General features: G+C 40.8%; 1 protein-coding gene across 2 annotated transcripts in view; it reads left to right on the top strand.

Annotated features, from left to right (window-relative positions):
- The window catches only part of col15a1b (collagen, type XV, alpha 1b), an 86750-nt gene that overhangs the window by 27897 nt on the left and 43649 nt on the right, over positions 1 to 15204 (top strand). Inside the window, exons 1-4 of one of the 2 annotated variants that reach the window (XM_051696782.1) lie at positions 1333 to 1925; positions 4122 to 4669; positions 6534 to 6608; positions 7094 to 7192. In XM_051696782.1, coding sequence (XP_051552742.1) covers positions 1673 to 1925; positions 4122 to 4669; positions 6534 to 6608; positions 7094 to 7192 — 975 coding nt within the window. In that variant the 5' untranslated portion in view covers positions 1333 to 1672. Of the gene's footprint in view, positions 1 to 1332; positions 1926 to 4121; positions 4670 to 6533; positions 6609 to 7093; positions 7193 to 15204 lie in introns of those variants that run through there. The other variant, XM_051696783.1, reaches the window with a different exon arrangement.

Genomic DNA, 15204 nt, shown 5'->3' with positions numbered 1-15204 from the left:
AGTGACCTTCTGTTGATGTAAAAGTTTCTTGCATTCCTTGAATCGATCACGTTTCTCTCTTGTCAAAATCGCAAAGTCTGGGACAAGAAAATGCTGTGGTTTCTTTACTCCTCGCCTCGCGTAACACAAGATCTTTATCGGATGATCTCAGAAATTTGGCCAGAATTGATCGGGGCCAGTCTCCCTTCACGGATCACTGAGCAGGAACCCTGTGAGCTCGCTTGATTTCCAGTTTATGGCCTGCTATGTCGAGCAGATTCGGAAAGAGCCCATCCAGCAATTTCACCATATGCTGTCCCTCTTTGCCCTCAGGAATTCCGACGATACGGACGTTATTCCGCCGGCTACAGTTCTCCATGTCCTCCAACTTCTCCCAGACATGCTCCAAATCCACCTTGGTCGCTAGCAAATTAGCATTTAATTCCCTCTCCGATGACTCCAGGTAATCGATTCGTTTCTCGACACCCCCCACTCTTGTAACCACATCAGTGAACTTTGCCTTCATGGCAGTGATCGATCGACGTATCACAGCAAGATCCTCCAAGTCAGCAATGACCTTCATCAGCATCGCCGCATTTCCTGCATCTCCTCGACTAAATTGACTCCCAGGCTTGCGGCCTGCTCAGGGGCGTCAGCTTGAGCACGTAAGTGTCTTTTAATGTCTCCAGAGCCCGAGGATTTTTAATTCTTTGACATATTGTCCTCTTAGAACAGTTATAGAACAGAGTGCAACGAATCTCACTGGTTTATGTCATTAAAAGTGTTAAAACTAGCAAAGTGCGCAGAGCTCGCTGTTCACACGTCCGATCCTCGCATTGCGTCACGTGACTCTGATTGTCATATATTTAAATATACTTTCTTCTTTAAATAGCTTCAGTGTAGTTACAGTAGCTACTGTACTTTTTCAGTAACTAGTGTAGCTAACTACTTTTTAAAAGAGTAGCTTGACTGTAGCTACTTTAAGTTATGAGTTGCTTGTAGCTTGGGAAGCTGCAGAATCAAAGTACCTTCCCCAAAACTGAATATGTAATCACTTTGTTTTCCCCATAAGACTGCTGTGTACTTTTAATGTATTACTTTTCTTATCCGCCTGCACTTTTTCCAGACATGAATGCCCTAGTGGCATTGAAAATGGATCCAGTATCCTAATGCCCTTATATGGAAGTATGCTGTTTTCTTTGGTCAGTGTGTCTTTGCTTGTCAAGGCCCTTATAAGCAGAAGAAAAACATTTTGGAAGCTCTTAAACTCTCAAAAGCTGCTCATTTTTGTGAAATCTTCCATTTGGCCATTTGTTTGTAAAGCAAACCCCAGTGCCATGCTCCTGTGCTGAATCTTTTTATAGAGGTAGTAATAGGTAGAGGGAGTTTAGGGAGGACGGGAGGAGAGGTGGAGGTCAGAGGATGTGCATTTTTCCTCTGTGTACGCTCAACAATCCTATTGTGATGGACTCTCTGGCACAGAGGATCGGACATTTGACTGCCCTGCTGAATACCAAAGTCTGTGTGCTGTTGTAGGGTACTAAGGGGCTCCTAGGGGGTCTGGGGTCTGCTCTGGGGCCCCTCAGAATGCAGAGGAGTGGTGCAGGAGGAGTGACAGAGAGCAGTGCAGAGAGCAGGTTCTTGCTGTATTCACAGCCAACGCACGCTTATCTACCTCGCTGAACCACCCAGCATGGCTGCCCCAGTACTGCCTCTGACCTGCCTGGTGCTCCTGAGTCTGGTCTCTGATTCCTCTCAGATTCAGTGGTTCAGGTTTCTGTGGAGCCAAGAGAAGACCACACCTGCTTCTGCTGTCACCACACCTGCACCCACCACTACAGCACCAGAAGAGAGCACAGTCCCCGTCCTCCCAACCTCCCCTCCTCAGCCCACTGAAGGAGCCAGCAAACCCAGAGCTAAGAGACCTCTCAGAATGTGGAAAAGTGGTGAGTGTTCGCTGTAATGAGGGGTAATGAAAGGGAGGACATTACCTGAGATTGAGATGACACTAATGAGATTTTTGTTGAACTGACTGGGGCAATTTTCAATGTTAATGGGGTAACTCACCCAAAAATGAAAGGTCTACTCTCCCTCGTGTTGTTCCAAACCCATATGCCTTTCTTTCTTCATTGAAATACAAAAGGGGATATTTGGAAGTATGCTAGTCTCAGTTGCCATTCACTTTCATTGCATCTTTTTTTTTCATTTTTTTTTTTTTCATAAAACTAAAGTCATTGGTGACAAAGACTAACATTTAACCTAATGTCTCCTTTTGTGTTCCATAAAAGAAAGAAAGTTGTATGGGTTTGGAACAGTAAATGATGACAGTATTTTCATTTTGGGGTGAACTATCTCTTCAAACATGCTTGTTTAATTTCTTAGATTCAATCTAAACATTACCTTAGTCACAAATAACTTTTTTATAACATGCTCATCCTTTATGACTGTGAATATAATAAAATCTAGTCTAATAAAGTATAAATATGTTTCTTTAGGGTTTTCATTCAGTTATTTTTGTGATGAACTGACAGGAGAAACTTGTGTTGCTGTGAATCATTACCATATTGTTAGTGGTAACTTATCCAAATGTCATTTGGAGTTAAGCCATGTAGTTTGATCATTACTGAGATTTTTTTTTTTTTTAATGAGGTTATCAGATATAAAAGACCAGCTTAACTCTAAAACGTTTCTAATAGTGCCACACTGTTGTGTTAGAGAGATCAACGTGCTGGTGCTTGGCAAGCCCTCTTTTCTCATAGAATAACCCTAAATCCCTATCACATGATATTACTATAATAGGATTAGGAACAGGAGGCTCTTGGACACTGGAAACTGGGGTCTCTGATGGAGCGCTGGTTGCGGGGCCACATGCTGATTCCGGGCAGAGAGGAAGATGGTGAAACTACCCCTGGGGCTGAGACATTTTCTTAAATTAATGTCTGATTGATTTGACTAATGTATGCGGCTATCAAAGCACCTTCACTGCATGCATTCCTCTTCAATACCTTCAGATGCAGTGTGTTGCAGTACTTTGTTTGTGGTCGCTGAATCTAGGAAAGTCAGTGTTCAGCTGTGCTGTGCACTAATGCATTACATGTGTTTTGGGAACAGACTGCCATAAACTGTAATTCACAAGTTTGCCTGCCCATATAATCTTTGAGTGATGTAGGTAAAACGTATGTGGCTTGCTAAAATACTTCCATCTATACCAGCTTAATATGCAGAGACAACTACAAGTCATTCAGAGGTTTTTCTCAAAAATTGTAAATGCTTTGTCTCTGTGGCACTATACATTTCCTGTGTTTGTTTAGAGCGACCCACTTAGACCCGCCCCAACAACATTTCTCAATCAATGGTGTGAGCTGGGGGCGGGACTATTTAATGGTTCAAACAACAGCAGACGAGTGGCATATTCCAAAAGCTGTTTTGAAAACATTGTTTATTTTTTTAATTCCGTTCATTGGCGCTAATGTCGCAGAAATGACATACTTCAGCTTTAATCAGATGCCTGACAAATTAAGAAAGCAATTTTTAGACTAAGTAGAAATAGACTGTTGAGGTACAGTAACAATTGTAGGTTACAACTTTTTACAGTGCGTGGTACCATATTTTTATTCAATATGAGTAGACATTATATTATAAAAATAGTAGGAAGTGATTTTATGACTGTACAGTATATTGTCTTTCATTTTTTCAGATTAACAATTTTTATTGATTCACTTATTTGAACATAGAAAAACAAAACATATATACACAGAATCAACATTAACCCCCACTATTACCCCTCCTCCTCCCAATCCCCAATCCCACCCTTGCCCCCAACAACATCCCAGTGGTTGTACATGATATAGACACACATACACACACACACACACACACACACACACACACACACACAAAATATATATATATATATGTATAATAATCACACATCCATAAATGACAGATACCTGCCCCATTTCTCCAGGAATAAGTTAAACTTCCCCAGTCTTCTAAATGACCCTTCTTCAAAGGCCGCCACCCTTCCCATCTCCGAGCACCGCTCCTGAAATGAGGGCGCTCCAGCCGACCTCCATCCCCTTAAAAGTATCTACTGTCTTTCATTTTAATCATTCCGTTGTACTTTTTTTTTTTTTTTTCAGAGCGAGGGTCCAAGGGTCACCTGGTCCTGACTGAGCTAGTCGGCGTTCCTCTTCCTCCTTCTGTGTCCTTTATCACTGGCTATGAGGGTTTCCCTGCCTACAACTTTGGGCCTGATGCTAATGTAGGTAGACTGACCCAGACCTTCATACCTGAGCCATTCTTCAGGGACTTTGCCATTATTGTCACCCTAAAGCCTGCCAGCTCTCGGGGAGGCATGCTGTTTGCCATCACTGATGCCTCCCAGAAGATTATTCATCTGGGCCTGGCCCTGACAACTGTGGAGGACAAGACCCAGAGGATTGTACTGTATTACAATGAGCCAGGAGCCAGTGATACCCAGCAGGTGGCTTCCTTTAAAGTGCCTGACATGACACAGCAGTGGAACCACTTCACGCTCACAGTAGAGCACGAGGAGGTGCGGCTCTATATGGACTGTGAGGAGTACCACAGTGCCCCCCTGAAGAGGACTCAGCACCCTCTCAGCTTTGAGCCAGGCTCGGGCATCTTTGTTGCAAATGCAGGCAGTACTGGCCAGGAGAGATTTGTGGTAGGTCACCATTTTACAGTTCCATAGAACTTGGGTCTTGTATTTACAGGTATTCTTAAAAAACATCTCACAAACAATGACATAACATAGAAGATTAGCTGTAAACACATTACTGTTGATTTTATCATTTTGCAGAGATGCTATTACTTGCATCTTGAAGGCCTTGAGGCATCTCAGAGAGATTCACCTCAAAGGAAATAAACTGACTGGTTCACATTGAGTCAGTAGTATCTATCATTGATCCGTGATGAAGAATTGCTCAAGGTTGCTATAAAAAATTCCTTCCTTGATTCAAAATCATTAGTTGACTATAAATGAATTGTTCCTTAAATTATTTACATTTAAACTCTCTAAAACACTCACAATACTATAACAAATAGGCGATTGTTAAATTGAAGAAGAACCTTATTTTGTTCTCTGCCCCCATATAAACTAAAGTATTACAGCTGAAGTAAAGGAGCTTTTGTCCCTGGGTTGGTATGTTGTGTTTGGTGAGACTTGTTGTCATGGAAATGACTTTAAGGAGGGAGAATCCTTTGTGTTATGTGGCGTAATGCTTGATGGGCCTCCTCCAGGAGCATGACTGACCATGAAACTGTCACATACAGTTAAAGAGAGAAGTGGCGAATCCAGGCTGGTGGGTACAAAGGCCCCAAATTCAAACTCCTAAAATTACGATCTGAATCTATATAGTTACAATTATGGCTGTGCCCTCTTAATAAGACACTTGACCCCCGTTTGTTTTTTTTGTGTTTTTTTTTAAGGGAATTTGCTGCTGTACTAAATATACTGTAAATAAAGGGATTTAAATTTAATTGTCATTCACTAAGGGTAGAGAACAGTCAGTAAGGGGCTACCTGTACAAATTGTACAAACAAAAGTAGAATTGCTGATACAATGTGGGATCCAGTCCTTAATGATCAACAAAATGCAGTTTTGTTTAGTCAGTTTAATTGAGTCAGTCTAGCTTAACGTTTTTTGTTCCATTTCAAGTTTCCTTTCCTTACACTAAAAAGTGGTAAACAGGAACGACCAACTTAAGGAGCTATTTCTACCTGAACTAACCCTTAAAATAACTTTTGTTGGTGTGACATTCCACCAGGTTTCAATGATGTTAAATAAAAAGTTTGGATGATTTGAAGAAAACCAGTTAATTCAGATGTTACCACATGAAGCATATATATTAGGTTAATTCTTTTTTTTTTTTTTTTTTTCAGTGACATTCTGCATAGGTTTTCTAGATAGTTACTCCTTATGGCACATTTATTGTAGTTTACTCTCAGGGTTTGAATTTTGTTAAGTTCTTTCACTTTTGCATGCTATGACGTTAATAATGTTATTGCGTTATTATGTGTTATCTGAGTTTTGCTTGTCATTGTTTTATGGTTGTTTAGACTATGACAGTTCATAATGCCTTAAAAGTAGCTGATGAACATCATATATCTCTGTTGTACTTTGATGAAAGTGTGGCTATAGGAACCCATTAAATACTAATGAGTATACCAGGGGAGCGTTCTTCTGAAAGCCTGCTGATAATTGCTTGAAATGTATGACCTTCCTTTTAGCACTGTTGGCACATCACAGAGCACTGGATGTATCTGTGCTCATGTACTCCTGAAAGCTGTTTGCTGGTGTTAGAAATAAAACCAGATACAACTCACTGCTGCCTGCATGCATACACAGTGGCCTACAGCTTCAGGCAACACTTATTTACAAACATGATTGCAATGAGATTAACCACTTGGTATTCTGAAAATATACAGAGCAATCATTTTACACAATTTGTGAAATGTGCAAACAATTTGTGTACTGTATTATATTGCTGAACTACTAACCCCCATGTTTTTCTCTTTATATTTTTCAGGGCTCTATCCAGCAATTGGTAATAAAACCAGACCCCAGGGCAGCTGAAGAACAGTGTGAGGAGGATGATCCTGGCGTGAGTGCATGATCTGTCTCTTAAGGGTTTCCACATATTTGACCAATGAATACACAAAGCTTTTTCAGTCATTTGTAATTACTGGACATTACATTTAAAAGTCATTAAAAGTTAGACCAGAATCATTCAGACAGATTTGTTAAATACAGTAGTTTGGCCAATTTAGAAAAAAAAAAAGTTTCCAGGTTTCTATGACTGTGAGAATCTGTGTATAATGCGTTACACATGAACTACTTTAGTTTATAATCTGTACCCCTCTGAGAAGAATTTGGCTTTGTGCTATTGGTCTCAGAGCAGTCCTACACTGACCTCAGCTTCCTTTCCTTAGTATATGAGGCCATTTTCTCATGGTTCAATGAAAGCAGCATGCATGTTTTTTTTTTTTGTCCTTGGGTGTAATTCTTGTTGAGATGGTACTCCCTCTTGTGGTAGAGTGACCTGTAACGTACACAGCGGGTTCACTGTGTGTGTTTTCGGGGTTGTAGGCCTCTGGGGACAGAAGTGGTGATGGTGATTTTGATGATGAAGAAGACCAAGGCAGACATGAGGATATCATTGATGGAACAAACAAGAGAAAAGATAAGGTTACATAATAATACCTTGCACACATTGCATCACACAGCATTTGACTTTCTGCAAAAAACACAGTCTGCAATTTATGTGTGTGTGTGTGTGTGTGTATATATATATATATATATATATATATATATATATATATATATATGTATATATACACACACACATATATGTACAGTACTGTGCAAAAGTTTTAGGCACTTAAGATGTTTCATACAAAACATTTGTCATAAGATGATTATTTATATCTTCAGCTTTAGTGTGTCAATAGGAAAAATACATTTTAGACACCCAAACATTACTTTTGCAAATAGAAAAGATTAGAATAGAAGAACAGGGCACTCTGCAAGAGATGGCATTACCTCCACAGTGCCCCCCACTGAACATCGAGTCAGTCTGGGATTACACAAAGAGACAGAAGCAATTGAGCCTAAACAGTTACAAGAACTGTGGGGAATTCTCCAAGAAGCGTGGTACATCCTATCTGCCAACAACCAAGAAAAGGTGTCCAGGTGTACCGAGAAGAATTGGGGCTGTTTTAAAGGCAAATGTGGCCACACCAAATATTGATTTAGCTTTTTTATGTTTACTGGACTGGTATGATGTTAGTTGATAAATGAAAACTATGTATGCCATTATTTTTGAAGACATCCTCACTATGCAACATTTTTCACAAGTGCCTAAAACTTTTGCACAGTACTGTATAATATATATATATACATATATACAGTGCATCCAGAAAGTATTCACAGTGCTTCACTTTTTCCACATTTTGTTATGTTACAGCCTTATTCCAAAATGGATTAAATTCATTATTTTACACACACACACATACACACACACACAGTAGGCCGTAATTCAAACTTTACCTCCCGTATTCACACAAAACACTCTCACATTCACAAGAAATGTTCACACATACTTAAAAAATGCATGCACATTCACATGAAACGCTCGCATATACACACAAAATGCATGCACATACTCACAAAATGCTATACATACACAAAAACTCACACATTTACTGCTTTTACCTCTCACATACACATAAAACACTTGAACATTCACAAATTTTACCTCTCACATAAACAGAAAACACTCACATATTCACAACTTTTACCTGTCACATATACATAAAACACTTTTGCATTCACTTATTTAACCTCTCATATTCACAAAACGCTCACACACACTACTTTTATCTCTCTCTCTCACACACACACACACGCACACTCACACACAACACTCACACATTCACTGCTTTTACCTCTCACATACCCATGTAACACTCGTGCATTCACTTATTTACCTCTCTCTCACACACACACACATACAGCACTTGCGTCGGACATTCACTACTTCTTACACACACATACAACACTCACACATTCACTACTTTTACCTCTCACACACATATAGCGTACGCCTGCAATTCGTTCTTTTCAGCCAGTTCTTTTTTAAGGAATCAGTATAAACGATTCGCCAATTCAACTGAACGGCTTTTGAAAGAGACTCCCGAGCTGTCGGTCCATATAATTTTGTGTGAACTGGACTTTAATGGATTTAATATGGAACTCAAGTCTGTTCCCTTAAATATGCGTCCATTCTATAACCCTGTCTACACCGGATGCAAGTGTCGCGTCAAAAGCAATAGAACACTGTCTACACTGAAAGTGTTGATTTCGTGTTAATGCATCCAGTGTAGACAGCCTCAAGCCGTTGCGTCGTGCCACGTCAACGGACGCGCCCGGTGTATACAGGAGCTGTGTCCGAAATTGCTCACTCATTCACTGTTTCCTATATAGTGAATGGCAGTGAGTGCAGTATATCTCAGCAGTGAGTGACTGAAATGAGTGAGTGCAAATGAACACTAAGAATTAAACAAGTAGATCTACAAGTCCCATTAAGCAAAGCTGAACATAAGGTACATGTTAGGACATATGTACAATCAGTATGGAAGAAGTATTGGGATGACAATGAAACCGGAAGACATTTATATAATACTGTATATAAAAACATGTTGGTGCTAGGAGGATGGAAGGCAGGAATCGAAGGGAAGAGAATATCATCACTCATCTGAGAATAGGTCATACTGGACATAATAATACATTGTATAAAATAGGCAAGCAACCAACTGGGAAATGCACATACTGTAGGCAACCAGAAACAATCGTTCATGTACTATTTCATTGTAGGAAATACAATACAGAGAGATATCACCTTCTTCAGTCACTAAGGAAGGCAAAACATTATGACTTTTCTTTATCAGATCTCTTAGGGAAAGCAGCAGACATTATTAAGTTTTAAAAGAAACTGAATTATTTAAAAGAATATCATTTTTTTTTATATTTTTTTTTTTTGCATAATCCTGTACCACACTCCAGTCCAGTCGGTGGCGGTAATGCACCTATAAGCTGGTTTGCCAACCTCCATTAAACACCAAAGAAGAAGAAGAAGAAATTAGTGAGTGGCTGTGTCTCATTTCGAAGGCTGCGTGCTAGGTAGGACGCGTCCTTTGAAGGCTGCAGTATACCGAGCGTCCTCTTTTAAACAAGTCTCGTTTAAACGAGACGGCCTTCGTAGGACAAATGGAAACGGAGCGTAACATGGTTGCTATGACAGCACAGCACTCTTTAACAAGTGCCAGCGCTTTGAGTGAGAAGGGAACAAAGTCCCTTTTGAAGGGAATGTATGAGGTACATTTTAGGTGAGTTATAATGATGTAGAGAGAAAAGAAAATAGATTTTTACAGGTGTACTTTTAGTCTAATACTTTATTTTAATTATATATTAATATAATTATACATATTATATACTCTGCACCCATCTACCATCTGAGGTACTTCAACTTGGGAATTAACATTACTTGCATTTGAACATCATATTTACGGGCAAATTGCAGTTATTTTTTTAGACATTTCCGTCGAGTGCCCACGAAGGATACACCTCATGCATCTTCCGAATTCCCATGAAAGAAGGTCGCATTCGAAGGCTGCATTTGAAGTGTCCTACTCGCTTTTTTAAAATGAGACAGCCTCGATGACATATGCGGCCGACAAATGCGACCACCAGAGGACGCAGCTTTTCAAACGAGACACAGCCAGTGAATTCAGATGCTGACGCACCGAGCATCGAGCTCTAGGGGCTGTTGCAGAAATAACGTCACATATGAACTTTTAAAATACTTGGGCCTTACTTGTTATTATTATTAGATAATACAGTAAATCTTCATTCTGTTTGTCATTTGTTTTTTTGTTTTTTGGGGGGATTTTTCCCCTTTTTCACCCAATTTGGAATGCCCAATTTCCAATGCGCTTTTAAGTCCTCGTGGTCACGTAGTGATTCGCCTCAATCCGGGTGGTGGAGGACGAATTCCAGCTGCCTCCACGTCTGAGACCGTCAACCCGCGCATCTTATCACGTGGCTTGTTGAGCGTGTTGCCATGGAGACATAGCGCATGTGGAGGATTCACACCATCCACCGAGGCATCCATGCTCAACTCACCAGTTGCGCCCTACTGAGAATTAATCACATTATAGCGACCATGAGGAGGTTACCCCATGTGACTCTACCCTCCCTAGCAACCAGGCCAGTTTGGTTGCTTAGGAGACCTGGGTGGAGTCACTCAGCATGCCCTGGGATTTGAACTAGTGAACTCCAGGGTGGTAGCCAATGTCTTTTACTACTGAGCTACCCAGGCCCCCCTGTTTGTCATTTTTAATATATATGTTAATATAAAGAGCAAACACATTTTATCAAATGTACATTATTGTATTTATTTTTTATACTTTAATATCTTTAATATCTAACTCCAATACAAGCTGGGTAGCGTTTCTGGGCGCATAGCGCCCTCATCCAACCAAATTGTCATAACCTACATGTTATAACCGAATATTTAAATCATCAGCAGAATTATCATTTCCACTGTGTGCAGTCTCCTGAGTTAAAATAATATCACCTCAGTGAACTATTTAGTAAATAAATAATTTTTCAGCTTAATGGTAAAATTCTGTATAAATATAAATAAAGAGTACATTTTCAAATGTATCTGTATATTTTTCCTCTCTATATTTTATGTTATTTTAATCACGCAATGATTTGTCAAAAAGTAATTAAATACATTCAGCATGAAATAAAACATTGCAGGAGTGAAGGAAGCATTAAACTGGCATCTCTCTCTCGCCCGCTCGCTCACTCGCACTCTCTCTTCCAGCACGCGCTCTCTCTTCCAGCTCGTACGTCTTCCCCATGGTGGATTATGGGCAATTAACCATCGCTGAGAGTACATCAAATGTACACTCAAAAATTAGAGTGCATTGTGGGTAAGAATGAGTGAACAAAAGTAGGGAACGATTGGCTCACTCAGAATTCGGACACCACTACAAAATGGTCGACACCCGAAATAGTGCACTATATGGTGGATAGGGGGTGGTTTCCGACACAGCTAGGGTGTTATCCTGGACGTTAACCCTAAACACAGGAGGCGAGTGGTGCATCGCGTCACGTCAAATGCAACTTGCTCCCATTATAATCAATAATACTGATCTATTTTGACCTCACTTAGACTGTCACCATGGTCTTTTACCTTGAATGATACCATTCTACTACCTATACAAGACTTATACTGTATTCGGCTGACTTTGTTGTTAATGACAACAAAGTCAGCCGACTGACCTTAGGGGTTGGCTTTACAATGCATAAACATCTGGGTAAGCCAACCTCTTCCTGTTGCCTTTCTCGCCTCATTGAGACGATAGTTGGTAGCTTGTGTTTAAACACCGCTGTGAAGAGACTCAAATTCAATCCGTTGGAGCAGGTGTCTTGTGTCCCTGAGGGTTGTAGTAGGTAACTCTTCATTTATATAGTATTTTGGCACTCCGGTTTGGGAAATCACGTCTTGGTAAGTACCTTTTTCATTTTTCCATTGACTGAATTGTTTGTTTCCAACGCATTCGTAGAAAGCGGACGGTTATTCACTTGTATTTTCAGATCTCTTTTGTTTGAATACTTAAAGTAGTTAAGGAGCACTGTTAGTTTTTTTTCCTGTGTCTGCTGTTCGCAGCAGAAGGAAATTACTGCTGTTTCACTGCACATTCGTGTGCAGAATAGGTGGCTCTAATATACGGTGAAGTGTTTAGTTTGTTTTATGTACTTCCAAACTAAGTTTGTTTATATCAAACTAACATTAAGTTGTTATTCTGGCAAAGCCCTGTTCTCCAGTAAATAATTAAACAAAACAGTGATTTGTCACAGCTTAGGTATGAATCTCTTGTCATCAGAGGTGAGTACTTATAAATGGTTTTCACTTATTGTGACCCACTTTTGTTTGGACCAGTGACCACATCATGAGTTCATCACTGTGCCATGTTTGCCATGCTGTTATGCATCCTCGTGATGGCCATTGAGAATGTTCTTATTGTCTGGGAATGGCACATTTACTAGATCATATTGAAAATCCATATGAGGCTCCGACAGGATTATCATTGCAAGAGAGAGTGCAAAGAGCCAGGCTTAGCAACCAGGCAGTTGGCGGTAAACAAGACACGCCATCATCTACTCCTATCCCTGATAGACCATCATTGAAAGGGTAGTCTTGTAAACGTAGGAGGGAATACGCTCCTAATGAGACTCAGGGGAGACTTGACCATCCTGATGTGCCTCAGAACAGACAGGTAAGGACTTCAGATGGCCAAGAACCAAGGGAGGACACATAGCTGAAGATTCTGGCAGCTTTACGTAAATTAGCTGGAAAAGTAAATCAGCTCGATCCTAACAGTGCTACGACTCGTGCATAGCAGGTGTCGATTCCAGCTACAGTAGATGATTTTTCATCATATCAGAAAGAGAATGATGACTCTGTGGATGCTATTTCTCTTCACGCCAGTAATTCGCTGTTTGGCAGTGATGAGCAGTCTGAGACTGGAGAGGACCAGGAAGATGAGTCTAAGTCTGGCACTTCAGATAATGGTAGTACACTTTCTGACATTCTTACCCAAATGATTAATGCAGCAAGAATCTTGGGTCTTGAAACTCAGGTAGAAGACACGACAGCTGCACCAACATGGGGTGTGGGCAGGTATCTCCTGCACGCAACCAGCTATTTCGGATGATTACTCTCAAATGCTAAGGAAAGCATGGAACAATCTTAAAGCCACCCCCCAATTCAAAGCCAGCTGTAGGAGACTAGCTAAGCTGCAGTATGCCCCCGAGAGCGATATGGGTGACATGTCTCCTGTAGAACGTGTAATTTTGGCGTTGATCACCTTGGATCCAGATAAAATTATGGACAACACACAGTGCCCTGGAAGGGAATGTCAGAAGGCAGAGCGCCTGGTGTGCCAAACATACAATGCAGCCACACATGCAGCCTGGTCTGGCAATGAACTGGCAATAGTTTTAGCCTCTTGGAGCAAAACGGTTAAGTAAGAAGACCATGACATCATGGGCCTAATCAAAGCTGTGCTCTTGAGGTCATGTGATGCCATGCGAGAAGCAGACATGTGAGCAACTAGCTCTGCGCACTTTGCTAGTTTTTAATTATTTTCATGTTTTATCTGGTGAGATTCAATACACCCAGTTACATATTTGCTCTTTGAGGTAAACATGGCAAAGAAGAAAAAATCCTCAGACTCTGGAGACATTAAAAGACACTTACGTGTTCAAGCTGAGGTCTCTGACAGGCCTGCGATCCAGGGACTCAAGTTGGAAAGAGCGACGGGAGAAGAAATTCAGCATCAACTGTCCAACATATCGGTGATGCTGACAAAGGTTGTTGCTGACTTGGAGGATCTCGCTGTAATACGTTGATCTATTATGGCAATGGAAACAAAATTCACTGAGATGGTCACAAGAGTAGCAGATGTTGAGAAACGAATTGATTATCTGGAATCATTGGAAAGGGAATTATCCACTAATCTGCCCGCATCCAAAACAGACTTGGAAAACATTTTGGAAAAATTGGAAAATCTCGAAAATAGGAATCGAAGGAACAATATACGAATTGTTGGAATTCCTGAGCATGAAGAAGGCAGAGATATGGTGAAATTCCTGGATGAGCTCTTTCCGAGTCTGCTCAACATAACAGGCCATAAACTGGAAATCGAGCGAGCTCACAGAGTCCCGGCTCAGAGATCTGCTGAAGGAGACAGGCCCCGATCAATTCTGGCCAAATTTCCAAAAATCCGATAAAGATCTTGTGTTGCGCCAGGCGAGGAGCAGAGGAAAGCTTTTTTGGAAGAATCACAATATTTTCTTGTTCCCGGACTTTGCGAGTTCAACAAGAGAGAAACACGATCGGTTCAAGGAATGTAAGAAACTCTTACATCAACGGAAGCTTGCTTTTGCACTAATGTTTCTGACCAAATTAAGGATAGACACCAAAGACGGCCGCAAAGTATTTTTATGCCCCAAAAAAGCACTGTCATTTATAGAAACTATGGGTGAGTAAACCATTGCATGTTACTTATGTGAGTGGACTGACTCGCTGTACATAACTCGACTGTCTAAGGAAGCTGGACGCCAGTTTTGTTTCTTTCTGCGTTGGCTCGCCTAGCAGCTGGAGTTTATTTTTTGGAATGACACTTCCTTCAAGAAACTTTTGCATTGACGGAAGATCGCTTTTACACTGAAGTTCCCGGCCAGATTGAGATTGGACATGTTGGGCCTCATGTATTCAGATAGAAGACAAAGGCAGGCCTAGCACAGTCATAAACCCTGACTGAGGCCCACACAAAGTCATAAATCTTATTGATAAAAACCGCGCCAAAATCAAACAAAGGGAGTCCAAAACAGACTACAAATCCCATGAAGCCTTGCTCACTAAAGGATCAAACTCTCAACTCTTATTGTATGAGGCACACGACAGAACGCCCCTCAACCATGATGTCATCGGGAGTAGAAATATCTCTGAGATGCTTCCGGGCATTGCTTCCAGCAACTTTGCTCACCGTGTGTAGTAGACGCAGCTCATCACTGCTCTGATGTGTAGCCTTGTGGCACAAGGAAGTAACATCCGACTTGAA

The sequence above is a fragment of the Myxocyprinus asiaticus genome, chromosome 5 (assembly GCF_019703515.2).
Source record: "Myxocyprinus asiaticus isolate MX2 ecotype Aquarium Trade chromosome 5, UBuf_Myxa_2, whole genome shotgun sequence".
Lineage (NCBI taxonomy): Eukaryota > Metazoa > Chordata > Actinopteri > Cypriniformes > Catostomidae > Myxocyprinus > Myxocyprinus asiaticus.
Note: the sequence above shows the minus strand (reverse complement) of the source record. Positions and strands in the feature narration are given on the sequence as shown.